Genomic DNA, 22,196 nt, shown 5'->3' on the forward strand with positions numbered 1-22,196 from the left:
CGCAATCTTAAATAATCATCTTTGATCTAAAGAAAATCCAGGTAATTTTGTTCATAGTGATAATACGTGAGGTAAAAGGCTATAGAATAGGTTTCTTTACTAAGAATAAGCTGTACTACATTACCAATTGTGATAATTTTATTCACAGATGTTAAAGCACTGAAAATATAAAATATTGCACTATATACTGCACAAATTATCGATTTTTCCCTATCGTTGAACATTGGAAAGTGTAACTACAATTGATTACGGTATGTATAGATAAGAATAGTCGCCTTATGTCTCTTTTCCCCTTTTTCAATAATTAATTTCATCTTGTTAGTAATACACGTTAGGATAATAAGGATAATAATTTATAGCCTACATAACTACATAATTTCAGAACCGCTATATAGGCTTAAAATTCCTCCTATATCAAAATATGGTAACCCTCCTAAGACTTGTATCTTAGACCAGGGTATAATAAGATAATAAAATAAAATGCTAACTGATCCATTCTAGAAATATCTAAAAACTAAATAGAAATGTAACATTTAAATCTTTTTCTTCTCTTTCTTTTTTCTACCTTCTTGGGGTTTATGAAATTATATGATAATTAAAATCTGTCCATTGAAAAACAAGTTATGATAGCATTGCAAAATTAGAATACGTTTTTTGTGATTGAATGAACATCATTTACTGTGCTGAATTATCAATATCAATAGCTCTTTCTCAGATTTTTGCAATACCCCATAAGAGCTTTCTATTATTGTCTCAAGTGTCTACGTATGTGTCCTTTGGTTTTGGTATTATCTGTAAGTGTTGTAAGAAATGTCTGGCAAACTGTATAAATTAACCAAATTGTAAATAGTTTTATTTATTCAAACACAAGTAAGAGGATATTTTTTGTCAATTTTTTTCTGATTATAGAAATATGCTGATAAAAGTCCTGATGAAGGCACATTGTTTGTGCCGAAACGCGTCGACAGGCAGATATCAACTCCAGCATTAAGTTTTTGGGAATCATCATAACTCCTTCTAAACCTTTGTGCATATATTAGAGACTAGAATTATTGATTATCGTATTGTTTTTTAGGTCTTTTTTATATACATTTTGCACTTTATTGAACATGTTTATCAATTTTTATCAATGTCATTAAATTTTATATGTGATCATAATAATTGGTTTTATTATTTTCTTTTACTTGTGTTTGTTATTTGATATACGTAGCTTTTGCCAGTAATCTACATTGTCTTTGCCTGGATACTATATTTTGCTGTATGTTCACCAGCCCATGTCAGTCTTATTAGTTGGATCTAAAGCATGCTAAAGAAGCAGTTAGTAAATGGCAGGAGTATACTGATACATAAGTAACATAGCTTGGGAGGTATTATCACCTTCATTGGTCCTATACAGCCAGAGAATGAGAGCGTAAGGGGATCCAGCGTGTGATCTGCTTTGTAATTTTATTGATTGGCGTGCCATAGTTTTCATGCATTAAATTTTCTTGCTGTGATTTACCCATACGCCCAAATTTTTATGAGAGCCCATATACCACTCAATTGGAAAATCCGGTACAAATCCAGGGACCCCATACACCACTCAAAGGGGAAATCCGGTACAAATATAATGGTGTTATTAGTCAGTTGATAGATTTATGAATTGTTCCCGTTAATTTTAATGCCAGAAGGTTCCCCAAATGTTATCTTTTTTCTCAAGCTAGCATTACGTCATGCGCTTGGTTTCCATATATAGCAGGTCATATTGTCCTCATATAATGATACTTGAATATACTGGCTGGTTTATGCTGTGCAGGCTCTAGTAGTAGATAATCTGTGCCCAGCCTCAGAGTCGAATCTCATCCTACTGTACTTCTTTGTTTTAGCTGCACCTGCTTGTAAAATTCCATTATGGGCGGGTCTTCCTTGGTTCTGAAATGTACATTATGTATCTTTATGTTTGCTGAAGTCAGTCCTCTCTGCAGCACCCCTAAGCGACTGGGCAGACGGGGCTCCGCTAGAGTGTATCTGAATAAATATATACTTGGTTTGTATTCTCTACTGTCTGACTCACTCTTCACTTGTATGAAAGGCTGAGAGGTGGTCGCGAGTGACAGGGGTGACCTGATTCTCATCACTTCCTTCAAACAGCTGTCTGAGGAAAAGACAATGACATTGTCCAGCTAGCCTTGAATGACATCCTCTAAATACTCAAAAATCTGAGTCTAATGGCTGTGTATAACTTGTGAAATATGTTGAGAACACTGAAAGGATCTGAGAAGCGTCTTGTTGACTATTAAGTGAGTCTTTAACTTATAGGATTTCATTGGTCGTCCATGGTCACCTAACCATTTTAGTAAGGGATCTGGCTTGCCACTCTCCATCCTCATAGGCCCTAGCCTGTGCATACTTATTCTGATAACGGCATTTACTAGCCACTCCTATAATGAATTCAGTAAGTTAGGCCTGATTCACTCCGTAACAGATCTGCTGTAGCTTTGCATGTGTCAAGGAGCTCTGTACTCACAGATATGGAGATTCAAAGGAGCAGAACAATGCATAATTCCCAACTCCCAAGCTGGAACTCAACACAGATCCCAACACAATATTGAGACCTAAGTGAATTCCCAAGGGGAAAAGGGGTGGGGATAGAGAAGAGACTGCCTTGTCTAAATCTTCTTGGGCTCTCCGCTACCTCTCTCCGTTCAGCTCCTTTCTCATCTCACTGGAACTTATGAGTGTCGCTGGATGAGCTGTAACACTCGTCACACTTTCCCTATCTTTTACCTATTCCGACTACCTCCTGTCTGCAACTATTACCTACCCTCTAGACTAAGGTTGATAGCGCCTCTACTTATGATATTAATTGATAAGTTGTTTTCTTAGGGGTGTTCTCATATCTTACTGTATTTTATACCACCTATCTCAGATATTTGTATTGAATTCATTATACATTTTTCACCTTTTCAATAGTTCAAGTTTTATTTTCTCTCTCACAAATAAGTTTTATAATTGCATGAATCTTTTTCTCCTTTCAGAGGCTGCAGTACTTGCGTGACACATCTGAAAATCAATTTGTCTTCTTTGCTGCGAAACCACTGAATTCAGGTAAGATTTTTCATTACCTCTTCTTCAGATTCTATTAGTCTTAGGCTTCTTTTGACACCAAAAAGATTGGGAACAGGAAAACTGAGCCTGCGCATTCAATAGACACTAACCTGTGGGTAAGAACAACTACGCACATTCTCAAAGATACTACACTTCAAACTATCTAACTAAATCGCACATGCGAGAAGGCTGGGACACTAGTGCTGAGGAGTCTGAGGTGAAGTGTGCGGTTCAGGATGTTACATATGCACTTCACTGCTCTCCTTCAACTCTTGTAATATTTTGGAACTGAAACGACTAGACCTGCAACCTCTGCTGTTCATCGTCTTCTGCTTCCCGATCCTTCCACGAGTCCTAAGACACCAGGTAGGGCTCTGGCATGGTCTGCCTGTTACTTTATGCCTCAAGCACACAGCACACAAATTCAGGCATCGAGTGGGTGAGTCATTTAAGTGAGCTCTGATAGCGTGAGGGTTTTTCAAAGTATCTTAATTTCACTTTTTAGGAATGACAGATGTGTTTGGAGAGACCTCAGCATGATGAAAATGTTTAGCTGTACATCTGCCTCTAACTGTCACCTTGAAGGCCTTCCACAACATGCATTTCCTGTCTTAGTACAGAATACAAGACAGCGTCTGGTTGGGACTCTGGATTTACAAGCCATTTATTTTTCATTAAGGTGACACCAGAGATTGCCAGGGATATGTACAGATGCATGGTCAAAGAATGTGTGTGCCTAATGTTTCACCTTGTGTACTCAAGGTTATATATATATTCCTCAATGGTAGCTAGTGAGTCGGACGGGGGCCAAGCCTACCCCACAAAAAGAAAGAGTTTATGCTGGTCTTATTTGGCAGAAGTAAAGCAATGCTAAATGATATCTGTCAAGGTAGGCACGGGCCTTCCAGGTTCGATGACGGTTATTAAGTTCTAAACATTTCATGTCAGACAGGATAGCAATTTGTGCCTGAATTATTCACACTTAGTGCATGTGGGTATTGAATCAGAAGGAGTAGTATGCTGGAGTGCATTCATACTTTCCACCTCCTTGTATGATTTTAAATGCTTGAAGCATCTCGACAGTAATAGTTTTTCAAGTACCTCTAGAGAGCAAAGCCCTGCCTCACTAGTGGCCAAATCCCACCAGGACAGCAATCCCTCCCAGCTTTAGAACGTGATCTATCGTACACAGATTAAAAATAACTCATGGTTTTAAACAATGGATAGCAGTGTAGGAGCGAGTGTCCTTCCTGCAAAACCTAGCCTAGGGAGTTGGAGAGTCAGTATTAAACACACAGTAGAGTCATGCTACAACACTTAATTAGTGGGCCCATGGCACTCAAAGTGATCAACATATCAAGCCAGTATTAAAAGTGCACGGAGCAGTAATGTGCATAGTATTACCACAACAATCAGTCAGGCAAAAGCCCCAGAGAAAAGAGCAATCATCCACAGCAGTTCAAACGAAACAATCCTTCAGGAGGCGGCTGATAGTTCAGGTCTCTATTCCAGAATATGCCTAATTTGGGATAATTTTTAAGAGTCCTAGTAGTTGTGTTGTCTCCGGTCAACAGTGGGTGGTTTCTGAAGAAAATCTGTGGCCTGCTACAGTTCCCTGGTGGGAACTCCTTAGAAGTGCCGGGTATAGCATGCAATACTGGATATTAAGAGAGCTTTTTATGATTACGTGTAAATGCAGGCAGCTGTTTTTGAATAATTTGTATTTAAAGATGGGCTCAGGTTGGGCAAGTATGGGTTAACCCTCAGAAAAAAGTAAGAAATATCTGGGCAGTGGATCATACTGTAGTCCCACGGTAGGGTACGGTACATCTGTGACCATCCCAACTGCGGACAGCGGAAAGTCGTGGGCAGCAATCATTTGTTGCTTCTTAGGTGATTGCCCACCACACAGGGGTTTGGACACAGGGCCTAGCTGAAGGCCATGAGCAGTGGGAGTTGGTCAATCTCCAGTGGATTGAGTGCAGGGTGTGGCTGGCATTGCGGCCGGACCCACAGTGTAACTTGGTGAAGTGATCGCAAACATGTTGGTCTACTGACTCCAGCAGGTCACAGTCTGTGTGACAAAAAATCATAGTACATTGTATCTTATAAATATTAATGAGGGAGGTAGGATTGTGTGTGACTATAATTCAGTGTTTTGTAACCCAACCTAACAGTAAATAGATTCAGTTGACAAAATATCATTGGAGGTGCAAAAAGCCAGTGCAACTATTGCAACCCTTTTTGCAGATCTAACATTACTATTTCTGAAGGAGGTCCAAAGTAGCATACAGTTCGGGACAGGCATGACAAACATTTTTGTTAAACAATAGCTGTGGTTCTGACAAGAAACTTTTTTATATTCTCAACATGTTTTCGTTTTTTGGGAATATTTCTGTTTTTTAGAGGAGGTGTTATTGTCCTTGTTTGCTCTGACCCTCCTAATAGTTAGAGCCAACGGCCCTCGGCAAGCGTCGGGTGCTGCGGTGCGAAGTGCAGCGGTGCGGCTTGCGGTGCACTCAGATTGCGGTGCAGTCAGCGGCTCGGAGACGATCATCCAGCGGTGTTGGTGAGACCAGGGCTGCGGTGCGAAGTGATGAGGTGCTTGTCGCGGTGCTGGCAGGTCACGGTGCAAGCAGCGGCATTGTCGTTGCTGAAGCACTGCCGTCGGCTGACGAATTGGAGTTGATGGCGTCAGTATGCTAAGGCTGTGGTGCAGGATGAGGACAGTGCATCGTGCAACTTACGAGCGGAGCCTTCGGACCACGGTGCAAGCACCGGCGTTGATGATGGCGTGGAGCGGCGTAGTAGGTGATACCAAAGCGGTGTCGTTAAGTGAGGTGGCGCAAATTGCTGAGTCCACAGGTCGTGGTGTAAGCAGCGGCTCGGTGGCGGCATCAGATGGCGTCGGTGAGACCAGGGTTGCAATGCAGCGCTGCCCTCTGCAGTGCCTTCAGGACACGCAGTCGGCAGCGCATCGTAGACGGTGTTGGGTTGCTTATCTTCTGTTGCAGCACAAAACACACAGTCCCCAGTGCTGATGACAGTAGAGCTATAAGTCTTTGCTGTTCCTGGGACTTCTTGAACAGGGGGCAAGCACTACCTGAAGCCCTTGGAGAAACTCAAAAAATAAGTTGTAGAAAGTAAAGTTCAGTCTTTTCACTGCCCAAGACAGAAGCAGCCACTCCAGGCCAACACTGTAAAACACATAGCAAAGTGGTAGTACCTCCTCAAAGCTCTTCTTCTTGGCAGTCTTCTTGGTCCAAAAGAGTTCTAAAGTTTAGGGGTTTGGGCTCCACATTTTATAGCCCAAAATGCTTTGTTCTCTGGGGGCAGAGAATGTCTGTGCCCAGACAGAACCAGCTCCCTGGCAGAAGGTGGAGATAGCATTGTCAGCGGCAGACCATCCCACTCAGGTGAAAGGAAATCTCCTCCCCCTACTTTAAATGCAGCCCAGGTCTACTCAGCCCATCCCTGACCCATCTAGACTCTCTGGAGCCACTGCTCCTCCCCATCCCCTGTCATCCCAAAACCAGACAGTCAATCCACAAACCCAGCAGAGGCACACTGGATGGCTGAGCAAAAAAATACCTACTTTCTAAAGGTAGTATTTTCAAACTAAGAATCTAAAAATCACCTTCACTAAAAGATGCATCTTTAGTTTCTGAGGGCAAATGTTATCTATACTCCCCTTTTCTCATCCAAACTGTACTTCACAAAAGCAGGGGTCCCTAAAGGCTCTATCATCTCCCCAATGCTTTTCAACATCTACATTGTCATTACTGGCAATGATCAATGAATTTCAGCTCACATGCTATAACTATACCGATGAGATACAAATACATCTTAAACTGAAAAGTTCCAAGACAACGGAAACTCAAAAATCTTCAGAGACGTTTAATAATGGAAGACATGGAGAAATACTCACATGTGGCAATTGGAAAAATGATGATCTACTCTGTGCCTGACCTGAAGAACTGAGTTCACCTGCTAAAGTATCGAAGGAAGTAAGAAACCTTGGAATTACTGTGAACTCCAAATTATCAATGAATTTCCAAGTACACATGTTGGCAAGGTCAAGGTTTATTACCATAAAAGCTCTGTGATGCTCTTCCCACATCTGGGATTTTCACACAAGGTCCAGCCTACTATCTCTCTTGTCTAAACTTAGTTATGTTAATGGCCTCTACCACGGACTATCTTTATCAACTATAAAAAGACAACAAATGTAGAACTCTGCTGCCAGACTATTCGACTATTCATACATGTAAAACCACAAGCCCACCTCTTCCCTGCTTTGAGGGCTCTACATTTGTTGCCAGTTGCCAGTAGATCCACCTTCAAGCTGCTTTGCATCAACCACAAAGCAATACATGGAACAGAGACACCTTTTCCCAGGAATAAAATCACCAAGATCTTAACAATTGAATCTATAAGTGCTTCACTATTGATATATTGAGGGAAATAAAATAATATTTATCAATATCTGTCTATCTGTCTATCTCTCTCTCTATCTATCTATCTATCTATCCATCTATCTATCTATCGATCTATCTATATTCATTAAACAAAACAAAGGTTACAGGGACATTATAGTTAGGAAATGCAATTAAAAAAACGGAGTCAGTGTGAAAAACCTGAAGATTACAGGGACGTTAAAGTTAGGCTCAGATTTCAATTGTACGAAACCATAGAAATTAAGCAGTTATAGTTATCTGAGTTAACTGTAACATATGCCCCCACAATGCACTGCTTATGACCTCACATATTACATCGATAAAGACATGGTCAGTGGTATCACTGATTAAATCATTGATGACATTTCAAATGACATCACTGATGGCATCATTCTGTGAGTGTGTTTCATAAATGTTTCTGAGACTTCAAGATATATACTAAAGCACAAGTTAAAATACAATTCTTTCTGTACTAGTAATTAGTCCTACTATTTCTAACATATCTCATTTGAGGGGGTGTGGAACTGTAGAGTGACTAAATGGATGTATGAATGGCTGTAGGGGTGTGTGAGTGGCTGTATAGATGTGTTAGTGGGTATGTGAGCAGCTGTACAGGTGAGAGAGTGGCTGGGTGAGTGAGTGAGCTGATGGGTGAGTGGATGGGTGAGTGAGTGGCTGGATGGGTGAGTTAGTGGCTTTATGAGTGGCTGTATAGAAGTATGAGTGGATATGTGAGTTGCTGAATGGATGTGTGAGTGACTGTGGGATTGGCTGCATAGGTGAGTGAGTGGGTGCGCGAGTGGCTGTATAGGTGAGTGAGTACCTTTTTTGTGTGTGTATAGATAAGTGAGTGGGTGTGAATGGCTGTGTCAGAGGGTAAATGTCTGTGTGAGTGGCTGTAAGGGTGAGTGACTGGAAGTGTGAGTGGTTGTATGGATGTATGAATGGGTATATATGTGGTTCTGTGTCAGCGACTATATGGGTGATTGAGTGGGTGTATGAGTGGCTGCAAAAGTATATGAGTGGGTATGTAAGTGTCTATTTGTCTGTATGATTTGGTGTGTGAATAGCTGTATGAGTGAGTTAATGGGTGTGTGAGTAGCAGTATGAGTGAGTGGATGTATGCCCGCACACGTGGGAGGCATGCTTACTTGGCCTGTATAAGCGGACTCCACTAAACAAAGCCCCCTCTCGCTTCTGGGACCTTGCCCTCCTCACGGCAAAAAGATTGCTCACGAAACACTGGAAGAGGTCTGCCCCGCCACTACCAGAACACTGGCACGCATCCCTAGACACCTGGGCTAAGGCGGAAAGCACCGCCCTCCATAACGAGGAAACGGCAGGCCTCCGTCAATTCCCGATTGCGCAATTCTGGGACACAATGCTCCTCTCTTTTCACAGGGAACACCTTCTCGCACACACCACGTCAGGAGTCGTCCACCCGGACAATACCGACGATGCACCCCTTGTACATACTCCATGAGATCGCCTATGATGGCACCCCCACCAGCACATTCTCCCCTTCATGCCCGATATCTGTAGTGATCGACGAACTCCCACCCCCCCAGGCCATGCCCACTTCGTTTGACACTTCTGAGTGACACCCACGTCCCTCATGACGACACACCCACACAAAGACACACACATCTTACTCCAGCATTAGCCGACCATATCCACCCCTTCCTGATTTCCCTCTTATGTCCCCTGTTCCCTACCCTCCCCTCCTTCCCTTGATGTTTATTTCGGAATTTATATCCTTGTTACACGAACATGGTTTGAAACGTTTGTGATGGCAAATATAGTCATGAAGTATGAAGAAAGTGAACCAGAGCATTGGGTGCTAGGCCCCGTATACCTGACAGACATCTTTGAGATGTAATGCTATATGTACTGTACTATTCATGTCTTTCTTCTCCTATACCCCTAATAAAGGATATTTAAACAAAAAAAATGAGTGAGTGGATGTATGAGTGGTTCTATGGATGAGTAATTGGTTATGTGAGTACTGGGATGGGTCTGTGAATGGGTATGTCAGGGTTTGAATGGGAGTGGGGGTATAAGAGGTGCTATGGGGTGTGAGTGGGAATGTAAGTTGTTCTGTGGATGATGTAATCAGTGATTTTATCATGTCATCAGTGATGTCACTGACCATGTAATGAGTAATGTAATATGTGAGGTCATAATCAGTGCATTGTGGACGCATAAGCTATAGTTAGCTCAGGTAACTGTGACTGCTGCATTTTGATGGCTTTGTACAAGTGAAGTCTGTAACGTCCCTGTAACCTTTGTTTTTTCAGGGAATTTCCACATTTAAAAAAAATTATATTTCCTAATTATAACGTCCCTGTAACCTATTTTAAAGTGAATTTCTAAGAGTTTTTGTTTTATTTCCTAACTGTTACCTCCATCCTTTGAGAGGGAGTGCTTGAGAGTCTCAATGGGTGTGTGAATGAGTGTTTAAGTGTGTCTGTGAGTGGGTGCCTGAGTGTCTGTGTAGGTGTTTGAATAGATGCACGAGTTCCTGAGTGTGTGTCTGAATGGGTCTGTGAGTGGGTGTGAAAGCGTCTGAGTGGGTTTGTGACTGGGTGTGTGAGTCTCTGAATCAGTCTGTGAGGGGGTGCGCGAGTGTCTGAGTGGGTCTGTGAGTATCTGAGTGGGTGTGTGACTGCCTTCATAAGTGTCTGAGTCAGTCTGTGAGTGAGTGCATGAATGTCTGAGTGGGTCTGTGAGTGGATGTGTCAGCCTCCATGCAAGTCTGTGAGTGGGTGTTTAAGTCTATGAGTGGGTATGTGAGTGGGTGCATGAGTCTTTGAGTGGGTCTGTGAGTGGGTGCAGGAGTCTGAGTGGGATGTGAGTGGGTGTGTTAGTTTGAATTGGTCTGTGAGTAAGTGTGTGAGTACCCAAGTGGGGCTGTGAGTATCTGAGTGCATTTGTGAGTGAGTGCATGAGTCTCTGAGTAGGTTTGTGAATGTGTGCATGAATGTCTCATTGGATTTTTGAGTGGGTGCATGAGTCTGTGAGTGGGTGTGTGAGTGCTCTCTGTTTTGCCTTTTCTGCTTTTCCTGCCCTCTGTTTTGCCCTCTTCTGCTCTGTTTTGTCTTTCCTGCTCATTTTCTGCCCTCTGTTTTGCCTTTCCTGCTCGTTTTTCTACCCTTTGTTTTTCCTTTTTCTCCCTCTAAAATGGGGGAGGGGCCACTGTAATTTCAATGGGGGGCCATGCGGCTCTCCTCCTCAGTCCGATTTTGACCCAGGGACCCCATCCTCCAGGCCCAGCCATGTTTCTCTGGGTGACCTGGATCCTACCCAAGACACCCAGTGTGCATCTTGGGGACCGCTTTGGGGTGCCTCAGAGCTCCAGTGGTCCCAGCCGGCTCCCCGCCTCCCTTGGAAGCCGTCATTGCAAACACAGAGCTGCTGGAAATGCAGCTACTTGTGTGCAAGAGTAATAGTTCCATCTCTTTATGTGGGCAGGGAAAGAGATGAAATCTCTGCTTTCAGCGGGAAGCAGCACTTTGACAGTTCCTGCCCACTGGAAGTGGAGTGTTTGCTGTTGCTTGGTCGGAGCTGTCAGCTCCGCCAAGCAAAAGCAAACAGCTATGTCTCATGGGTGGGCTCCCCCAGGACATAGCAGGAGCCATCCCTGGGGAGGGGTGGCCGTCTTCAGGGCAATTAATGGCATGGGGGGCATGCAGCCCCCCTGGTATACTTTACACGGTCTTGGCCAGGGGAGGTAGTGGTCCCTAGGGCCCCCTCTCACTTTTTAAATTAATTTGCTCTTGGGAGGTGGTGGTCCCTGGGGCCCGGGGGTCCATGAGGCCCCCCTTTACTTTCAATTTAGCCCGGGAGGTGGTGGTCCCCAGGACCCCCTCTCGCTTTTTAAAGTTGTTTGCCCCTGTGAGGTGGTGGTCACCAGGGCAGTCCACAAGGCCCCCCTTTACTTTCAATTTAGCCCTGAGGAGGTCGTGGTCCCCAGGGCCCAGGAGATCCACAAGGGCCCTTCATTACTTTCTATTTAGCCCCAGGGAAGTGGTGGCCCCCTGGGGAGATCCGTGAGGCCCCCCTGTTGTAATGTTCATAAGGCCCGGGGAGGTGGTGGCTCCTGGGGCAAAGTCAGCTCTTGCAAGTGGGGCTCCATGCATCCCATTCCATTTCACAAATTTGCCGCATTTTAAAAAAAAATGCTTTTTGCCCTAACGGGGTTACTCTGCGACCCCCAAGACCAAGGCTTGTAGGTCATGGTACTCCTACCCTGCCCTCCTTTTTTTCACTTTTTTTGGGGACTCGGCTGAAGCCAAGTCCCAAGATGGCTGCAAACACTTTCTGTTTGAAGTGTTGGCAGCCAATTAGAGCTCTGCAAATCTCAACATAAGCTCGATATTATTTGTGAAAGGCTTCTGGATCATAGATATACAAATGTGGATTTCCTTAAATATCTAGAAAACTACTGACTAGATTTACACCAAATAACAAAAAGCACAATCTGCAGACCAAATGTGTGCTTTCTGTCAAATTTGCTGTAATTCCGTTCAGCAATTTGGGCTGCAGTCACATCTAAAAGTCTATGGGAATTAACTTGGGAAATGCACTTTTTTTGACTGCCCTTTTTCTTGGCCCCGCCTGACAGATAACCCCAAAACTTTCCATGCACACCAAGACTCACCGGGGCACTTGTATTGGAAATGTTTGTGAAGATTCATCAAACGACGCCAAAGATATAGCAAAGTCAAAAAATGATTTTCCTAAAGAAACATGGTCCTAACTATAACTACCTACTGGCGACTACCAGGAGGTAATATATATAGGTATATATAGATCTAAATAAAAACACATATAAATCGATTTTACATACATTAACACCTGAAAGTCTGGAGTTTTAACTATCTAGCCACACTTCCACATTATGCCCTTTATGCAATACAATGTTATATCTCTTTATTATTACCTTTATACATATAAACCTTTCTATGTAATTATGTTTCTATATATTTATGTACTCTACTCCTACTGTAGGAAGAAAGAAAGAAAAAAGAAAAGAAAAGAAAACCCCTCAACTCCCTCCAATGCACTACTCTATGTCTCATTCTGTGTCTCTTTCAATATATCCTCTATCGTCACACTCTGACTCACCCCAAATTCCATTCTACTTCCATGATCTCCCTAATATTCATACTTGTCTATTGCCTCCTCTGTCCCTCCTTGACTTGCAGCTCTTCAGAATCAATGCATTGCCCGACTGCACACAGCTTCCTCAACGCTGAACTTTCCATCACAAGTCCCTTTGAAGAGATCCTAAACAATGCCGTAGGTGGTGTGGGATCCTTTTTTCATGGTGCTTTCACTTTACTACTGTTTGAAGTGTTGTACAAATACTTCACTCACTACTTCTAAGCTAAGCCTGACTGCTCCATGCAACACTACCAGAGGGTTGAGCACAGGTTATTTTAGGGTTGGCTTGTGCCTCACAATGACAAGGATTGTTGTTGCTGCTTGCCCAGGATTAACTCCCCAGTCAATCAACAACCCATTTTCTTACAATGAGGAACAACAACATTTTCAGGGGGAAATCACAGAAGAGAAAATCTTTTTGCAAATAAATAGATCAGGAAGTCAATAGACCTGGATGCCCTTCCAGGTGAATTTGGGAATTTTATAAGGCTTTGCAAGCGATTATAATCCCTATATGGAAGGATCTGTCCAACTCACTCTATTCGAAAAAAACAGAAATTCTGTCCACCTGGACTTCTGACAGAATTATTTTATTATTTAAACCTAATAAAGACTCAAAAAGACATATTCTTACAGACCAATTTCACTGCTCAAGAATGAATGTAAGATTTTTGCAGACATCCTTTCTACAAATCTTTCAATGGCAGTCAGAAACATCATACACTTAGATCAGAAAGGATTCATACCAGTTTGGCAGTTGCACAGCCTAACATACCTTCTAATATCCCCCATAAATATGACTATTGCAAATTCCTATCAGTTAGCAATAGATCTTATTGATGCAGCTAAAGCTTTCAATAGAGTCAGTTGGACTTATTTGTGGGAGGTCCTGGAAACCTCTGGATTTGCATCAGCATTCATAGATGGAATTAAGAAGTTGTACAAAGCACCATCTGCACATACTCTACTTATTGGGTGTCTTTAAAGGCAAATGAATATCTGTAGGTGTCCTGTCAAGGATGTCCAATTTCCCCATTACTCTTTGACCTTTGTATTGAACTCCTATGACAGATGTTTATAAGGAATTAAGGGATCATCCTATTCAAATCCAATAACTTTGCAAATAAGATCACCTTGTAGGCGGATTACAGCATTTTGTACAAGAATGATCTGAAAAAGGCTGTACCCCATGTGGATGAATTCACTGACAAATGTGTGGCTTTTTCCGGTTATATGATAAATAAACCCAAGACTGAGGTAATGGGTTGGAACATTAAAAATACTATGCTAAGAAGCCACACAAGGATTACATATTTGGGAATCAAAATGACACAACAATTGGAGGAGATACCAAGTAACAATCTCCTCAGGGTAATGAAGGAGATTGATGGGCTACTGAAAAAGTTGGGGAACCTTTCTCTTACATTACATGGCAGGACAGATTTGGTTAAATGGCAATCCTCCCAACGCTAACATATCTGTTTGATAACATTCCACTTTCGTTCCCCAAGGATTGTATTGCTAAAACACAAGGTAAGCTAAGGAGCTTCACATGGGCCTTCAAGGGAATCTGACTTAGTTGGAATACATTCAGAAGGAAGCTTGAAAAATGTGGTGTGTCATTCCTCAATGTCAAAAGGCATTGTTATTCTTTCCAATTTATAAACTGTAGATTGCTCCTGTCAAGACCTGGTCTCAAGCAGAGGAGTATTTGCTGAAATGTTAGACTCTATTGAGCAGGACAGATTTTTCTTGAATTTGACTAACTATATTCTTAGAAGTTTGGCATAGTTTAAGGAAAATCTTAGGCATCAAGTCTTATAAAATGTATGCCCCAATTTGTAGTTCCCTGTACGGACCTGCTTTTTTTTAGGACAAACTCAGTCTTCCAGTGATTAAGCGAGGAAAAGAATATTAGGGGCAGCTGCGAGATGAAACAGGACCAACCTCATGGAAGGCCATAACAGAGATAACTAAAGGCTTAATTTTGAGGTGCAAAGATCAACAATTGGTGTTCTGGTGGCCAGCTCAGAAATATAACACATGTAAGAGTTGGGAAAGAGAGAATACAACATCCATAGTCACTAAAAAAGGAAGTTTCTATTTGCTACTGGAAGCTAATAAATGCGGATGACAATACCTTGAAGATCCCTACCACCCTTGGGAAGGATACCTGCCAACGGGGTAGAAACCAAATCTAAGGCAAGGTTCTTTCAATCTTCTTTACTCCTCAGTTAAATCGGCTGCTCAATGGAAGAATTGTTTTTATACACTCCACAGAATATACCTGATGCCCAAGAAGATGGCAACATTTACTGAAGGAGCAGTGCCCAGTTGCAAAAGTTGTGTGGAAGACCAGACCAACAACGAACATATGTTTGAACCTGTCCTTTAGTAAGCAAATTATATGAGCATAAGCAGTACATTATCAGAAATCGTACTTCATAGAATCAAGGTAAGCCACGTCTTAATTCTTTTCGGAACTGAGGTTCAGCTTAATATCAACATCTTTCAAGGTGAAAGTAGACTCTTCTTTGTCATGATTCTTCCCGCTATCAAAGAGATCTGTGCAAACTGGCTGCAGACAACCCCTCCTACACTGCTCAATTGACTAAAAAGCAGTAGAAAAAGTGCGATTTGGACTGTACTACAAGCAGGGAAACTGGGTATATTATGTGGTGAGTAAGCTACCAAGCAAAATAGGTCTAATAACCCTGAATTTGTTTGTGCCAGACCATTCAGCAGAAAACACTCGGATGGTTATGGGTGCTCAATTGTAACAATAGACATAATCTGAAGGAGAATGAGGACTCAAAAATATACCCAATGTAGCCATGGGGCCGCCAACCATGAGGCAACCCACAATCTAGACCCAAAGAATAAATGCTCCAGCTTTATAAGTGGTTAAATCAATGGTACATCTCTGTTGGGGTCCCTGTGAGAGGTTGGGTTACATTCTATAAATGCTCCTGGGGGCTGCTGCATTCCTGTAGACACCCACAATACTTTTACCACAGTTTGATGGGGCATCTGTCTATTCTGGAGTACCACAGAAGCAAAACCAATATCCAAATTAGCCCTTAGAGAGCATTACTGAGCACAACAGGCCAAATTCTGTGCATATGTAAGGAGAGGTTCGCTCCACTTTGTTCTGCAGCCGTGTGTCAAGTTATTTTGTCTTTTCGTTTTGTTTATTTTTCAAATCCTGGGTGACCCTGCACACCAGGCACATGGGTGCTACTCCACATTGGGGAAAGAGTGGGAAGCACCCTCCCAGCTGACCCAGCTGTCTCCCCACAAACCCAGGATCCTCCACACTCCACCCTGTCCCAACCCTCCTATATAACATTCAAGGTCAATCCAAAATAACACATTTAAGTTTTCTCTAGAAAGAGCTCTTCGAAAGGCCTGAGCTTCACCCCTAGCCAACACCACTGCCCAATCCCTACCCACCAAACATTCAAAGGTGAGCCCCACCTGGTGCTGGCTCTAGAGTTCTGGACTTCCTCCATTGTACCAATAGGTCTGGGCTGTTAAAGCACACTTGCGGTGTGATAAGCTAATTATCATATGCAGCTATCCTCCCCACCGTTTCCTTTCCAAGGTCACAGTCAATCAATGTTGATTACACTTGTTGTATGGGGAGGCCTTTGTTCTCTCTGTTGAGGAGTAGAGTAATTAACTTAGCCCATTAGGTGGGGACAAAGACCTGGAATCTGATTATGAGCTGAGCTAGAGAAATATGACAAATACTGATGTACCAAAAGTTGCTGATGTGGGTTATTGGAAACTGCACATTCAAAAGTGGCACGTACGTTTTACCCCAATATGGTACTTTGCTGGACCTTGTAGCCTAAGTGCAGCAAAACTGTACTTTAGGGTAGATTTCACCTATTTGTATAAATCAGTTAAAAATACACAGATTTTCCAGTAAGCACTACAGACCTACACAATGAATGCCCACTCAAATTAAGAGACCTATCCCATGTCAGTGTCAATCCCTGCAGAGTCCTTTCTGTGACAGGCTACCTGTATTCAGATACCAGTCTGCGCATGACAATAGTCGTGCATGTGCAGCCTACACATGCCTGTACACACGTGTCCAGGTGTAGCCAGCCCAGTGTTCCTTACCCTAGCTGCACAGCAGCAGCCTTATCCTAAAAGGTGAACGCTGGCAGTTATAACACTCAATTTAATTAATGTGAATTTACAGTGAGGGAGACTCGGGTAGTGAGATGCGTGCACCACAAAAGTCCAAAACCTGGGTAGTCATTGGTAAAAAGGTCTGGTGGACCAAAAAGGCAGGAACCCATTTCCTACATCAACTTACTATAACTTGCACCCCGTCAATGCACTGCTTATGACCTTACATATAACATCACTCATGAGAAACATCCCACATGAGACCATCAATGTTAAATCTGCTTATTAGCAGGACCAATGTGTTTAACTTATCTGTAGGAGAATACATCTCATGGGTCCCCATCAAATCTCCCATTGAACACTCGGAACAAATCAAAGTTCAAAACTGCAATGAATTTAAAATACGCTCTTCTTCAATGTGTTAACAAAGCCACTGGCTCAGTAGCTCAAAAGAGCCAACAGGAAGGAAAGGATAGCAGAGAGACAATCGAGTAAAAGTAGCACGTTGTTAAATAAGAAACGTTTTTGTCAGAATTAAACGAAACATGGCATGAAATTGGAACTTTTCTCAAGGAAGTGCTTTAGCTTTACTTGGTTACGTTCAGCTGTGTTTGAGAAATTAGCATACAATTATAATCTGTTGGGTGGGTGTGGAAGGGTACCAATATTAGTGATATCAGGAACATTAATTTACAGATCTTCTGTGGATTTGTGAATCCAAAGACATTTCGTAAATCTGTTTTAGAAAGCAAACGTGAATTCCTGAATCCTGCTGACTATTTGAAATTCCTTTGTGCTCTGATTCCCTGGCTGTTACATAAATAATTCTGTTGCGGCTGTCAATAACCTATGCAGTGAAGCAGTGAACTGAGCACTGCATCGGGAAAAATTAACTAAAATAGGCATTAGGTCAGAAGTTATTGTTTGCAAGTATGTTTTGAGAACTATGGATTGCAAAGCTAACCATGATTCGCAAATGCTTGCAATTGTCAGTTATTTTTGTAACTATAATTTAAGTTATATCTATTTATATACAGACACACACACACACACATATATATATATATCTATATTTAAATAAGAGTGTAGTATGGTGTCTCTTTAGTTCTCTAGTTGCACCACAGGAAATGCCTTTGGCTTTTGAGATGTGCTAATAACTTTGACACCAATCGAAATATATCTCTGGACCACTCTCACACATGGTACACTTCAATTGAGCGAATACAGAAAGACTTTAAAAAAAAGATTGGAATGTCAGAAGCCAGAGTGAAGCAAAAATGTCATTACCTCAGCTTCAAAGTCCGATTCAGCATCCGCAGGATCTCCTGAATCCATAATGAGACTTAGGTCAAGTTCACTTGGCCCTAAAATATCAATGGAAATGAAAGTTAGAAATACTCACTGCCTTGGCACCCATAAGAAAATTGGTCAAGAGTTACATTTTTACCCTTTCATTTTTCCAGCATCACATCCTGCATAACCATTTACAAGGTGCTTGTTATATTATTAATGTGAATTATGAAGACGTTTTATTGTCATGGCTTAAAAAGCACAATGTGTATGTGTGAGCTATACATAGCAAAGGTAGGGTAGAAGGAAAATGAAGCAGGAAGCATTTGTAAAGTTCTTTCTGCCAAGCCTTTTTATACAAAGTACATTTCTAGAACTCTGTGTCACAGCTGCAACCACGTGCAAAATGTCTGCGGCTGCAATCCACTAATGACACTGAAGCGGACTACCTCACCCAGCAAAGACTATGTGCAGCTCTGTTTGCCCCAGTGTCTTGATGGGCAGCCCAGACCCCCCACTAAAATGAGCTGATCCGTGAAATAATCTGGACTTCTGACCTTTATGTGAGTCCACGTGGCAATTACATTACATTCTTGACCTACATACCTAAGGAAGGTTCTAAAGCAGAGCGGAGGAATATGGAAAATTACATGTATACATTTGTGTTAAATGCCTTGAGTAGGTTTATGTAACCTGTGGAAAGCAAAGACATGAAGGGTTACAATAGATTAAAAAAGGTGGGCAAGGCACCAGCGCAGGGTGGTAAGAGCTGCAATCACATGAATGCAAATCGACAACATAGATTTTCAGCATTTATTTTTTGCTTTCTTAGTGATGCACTGTGCTTACAGAAGAACGAGCGACAGTTAAAAGGGTCCACACGGGGCCAAAGGCTTCAACTTGTATTAATCTACATATCTACCAATAAAGATGCATCGTTGTTTCCTAGATAGCTGTTTGCTCGGCAGGGCTAATCGGATGCTTTTGTCTAAAACAGGCTTCTCCAACGAGTTACCCGCAAGTAGCTCTCATCTGTGCAATTCAGCTCACTAAATGAGAACCCTTTATATTGTTGAATTGATATATGCATACCAAAGTACAAAAATGTTTATTCGAGATGGAAATGTGTGTATTTTCAGAACTCGTAAGCAGATGTTGGTCTTAAATGGTTGAATGTCCAATTCAACTTATGCAACCGTTATGTTGGTTAAAGAGAAAACATGCTATAGGGTAAACGTACACTTTAAAAATACACGTTATAGTTAAAGCTAATATCTGAGTGAACAAATATGTGGCACTGGGGACACTTATTATATTGGTGCACTGCAGCTGCGGCTGATATGTATTACCCTTGCATTGGCATTCCAATCTTTTTTTCAGGTTACTGTTAGCAACTCTGCTAGATGCACTGATGTGATCATTACTCATCTACTAGCATGAGGTGGCCACAAATGTAATCTTGTCCAGTGTGGTCACTATTACAACACTAATAATATTAGTAGCTTAGGACAATATATTTTTTAGGTTTAATGGCTCTTGTTACAAAAAAGGTTGGAGACCTCTCTAATGCCTCTTCATCCAACAGGGAAGTGTTCACTCTCAGAAGAGTCATATTAAGCATGCGCCAAGGTGAAGCTACAGTTGTTGTACAAACATTTCCACAGCACAAGAGAGGCACTATAAGGTCCCAGACCTCATGGGGGTGCTGTGGGTTTCAGAAGCATGAAACATGGGGAAATAAATCTGAAAGAACTAAGTTTACGACATTAAAATACAGAATTCCATTAAATAAAATTGCTGCTAATATTTTGGACTCGGAAAAAGCCACCATTTTAAAAGGCTATGCAGCTGCTGTGTGTTTGACAGATAATTACAAAAAGGGGGTGGTGATGGACAGAGTATCTGAGTTAATCAGAACACTCCTACCCAGTCAACAGATCAGGGATTGATCCATCACCGTTTTTTAGCTCACTGCACCATCCCAGTTCAGAACCTGGCTATATGCAAATTAGTCTGTCCCTGGCCCAGTGCATCATGGGAACAGGGCAGACCAAACTACCAAGCCAATTCTTCACTGGAAAGGAAACAAGCTTCCGGGAACCGGTTTCTGGCATTACAGCCGTCTTCGGCCCGGCTTGCTTGAATCCTGATGGTGCAATGAGCAAGGGACTCATGTCTGAGCATACCCTTCCACACTCATGGTGGCCAAAATAATTACAAAAAGGGGGTGGTGATGGACAGAGTATCTGAGTAAATCAGAACACTCCTACCCAGTCAACAGATCAGGGATTGATCCATCACCGTTTTTTAGCTCACTGCACCATCCCAGTTCAGAACCTGGCTATATGCAAATTAGTATGTCCCTGGCCCAGTGCATCATGGGAACAGGGCAGACCAAACTACCAAGCCAATTCTTCACTGGAAAGGAAACAAGCTTCCGGGAACCGGTTTCTGGCATTACAGCCGTCTTCGGAATCATTTTGTCCACCACAAGCGTGGAAGGGTATACTCAGATGTGAGTCCCTTGCTCATTGCACCATCAGGATTCAAGCAAGCCGGGCCGACGACGCCTGAAATAGCAGAAACCGGTCCCCGGAAGCTTGTTTCCTTCCCAGTATAAGAATTGGCTTGGTAGTTTGGTTTGCCCTGTTCCCATCATGCACTGAGACAGGAACAGACTAATTTGCATATAGCCAAGTTCTGAGCTGGGATGGTGCAGTGAGCTAAAAAACGGTGATGGATCAAGCCCTGATCTTTGGACTGGGTAAGAGTGGTCTGCTTAATTCAGGCACTCTGTTCATCACCACCCCCTTTTCTGAATCATTTTGTCCACCACAAGCGTGGAAGGGTATACTCAGATGTGAGTCCCTTGCTCATTGCACCATCAGGATTCAAGCAAGCCGGGCCGACGACGCCTGAAATGGCAGAAACCGGTCCCCGGAAGCTTGTTTCCTTCCCAGTATAAGAATTGGCTTGGTAGTTTGGTTTGCCCTGTTCCCATCATGCACTGGGACAGGAACAGACTAATTTGCATATAGCCAAGTTCTGAGCTGGGATGGTGCAGTGAGCTAAAAAACGGTGATGGATCAAGCCCTGATCTTTGGACTGGGTAAGAGTGGTCTGCTTAATTCAGGCACTCTGTTCATCACCACCCCCTTTTCTGAATCATTTTGTCCACCACACGCGTGGAAGGGTATACTCAGATGTGAGTCCCTTGCTCATTGCACCATCAGGATTCAAGCAAGCCGGGCCGACGACGCCTGAAATGGCAGAAACCGGTCCCCGGAAGCTTGTTTCCTTCCCAGTATAAGAATTGGCTTGGTAGTTTGGTTTGCCCTGTTCCCATCATGCACTGGGACAGGAACAGACTAATTTGCATATAGCCAAGTTCTGAGCTGGGATGGTGCAGTGAGCTAAAAAACGGTGATGGATCAAGCCCTGATCTTTGGACTGGGTAAGAGTGGTCTGCTTGATTCAGGCACTCTGTTCATCACCACCCCCTTTTCTGAATCATTTTTCCACCACAAGCGTGGAAGGGTATACTCAGATGTGAGTCCCTTGCTCATTGCACCATCAGGATTCAAGCAAGCCGGGCCGACGACGCCTGAAATGGCAGAAACCGGTCCCCGGAAGCTTGTTTCCTTCCCAGTATAAGAATTGGCTTGGTAGTTTGGTTTGCCCTGTTCCCATCATGCACTGGGACAGGAACAGACTAATTTGCATATAGCCAAGTTCTGAGCTGGGATGGTGCAGTGAGCTAACAAACGGTGATGGATCAAGCCCTGATCTTTGGACTGGGTAAGAGTGGTCTGCTTAATTCAGGCACTCTGTTCATCACCACCCCCTTTTCTGAATCATTTTGTCCACCACAAGCGTGGACGGGTATACTCAGATGTGAGTCCCTTGCTCATTGCACCATCAGGATTCAAGCAAGCCGGGCCGACGACGCCTGAAATGGCAGAAACCGGTCCCCGGAAGCTTGTTTCCTTCCCAGTATAAGAATTGGCTTGGTAGTTTGGTTTGCCCTGTTCCCATCATGCACTGGGACAGGAA

At 42.8% G+C, this 22,196-nt stretch overlaps 1 protein-coding gene across 1 annotated transcript in view; it reads right to left on the reverse strand.

The window, feature by feature from the left end:
* Positions 1–22,196, reverse strand: part of AK5 (adenylate kinase 5) — a 2,677,990-nt gene that overhangs the window by 838,930 nt on the left and 1,816,864 nt on the right. Inside the window, exon 8 of the mRNA XM_078645236.1 lies at positions 18,141–18,217. Coding sequence (XP_078501362.1) covers positions 18,141–18,217 — 77 coding nt within the window. The remainder of the gene's footprint in view (positions 1–18,140; positions 18,218–22,196) is intronic.

Source organism: Lissotriton helveticus, chromosome 1_1 (assembly GCF_964261635.1).
Source record: "Lissotriton helveticus chromosome 1_1, aLisHel1.1, whole genome shotgun sequence".
Taxonomy (NCBI): Eukaryota; Metazoa; Chordata; class Amphibia; order Caudata; family Salamandridae; genus Lissotriton; species Lissotriton helveticus.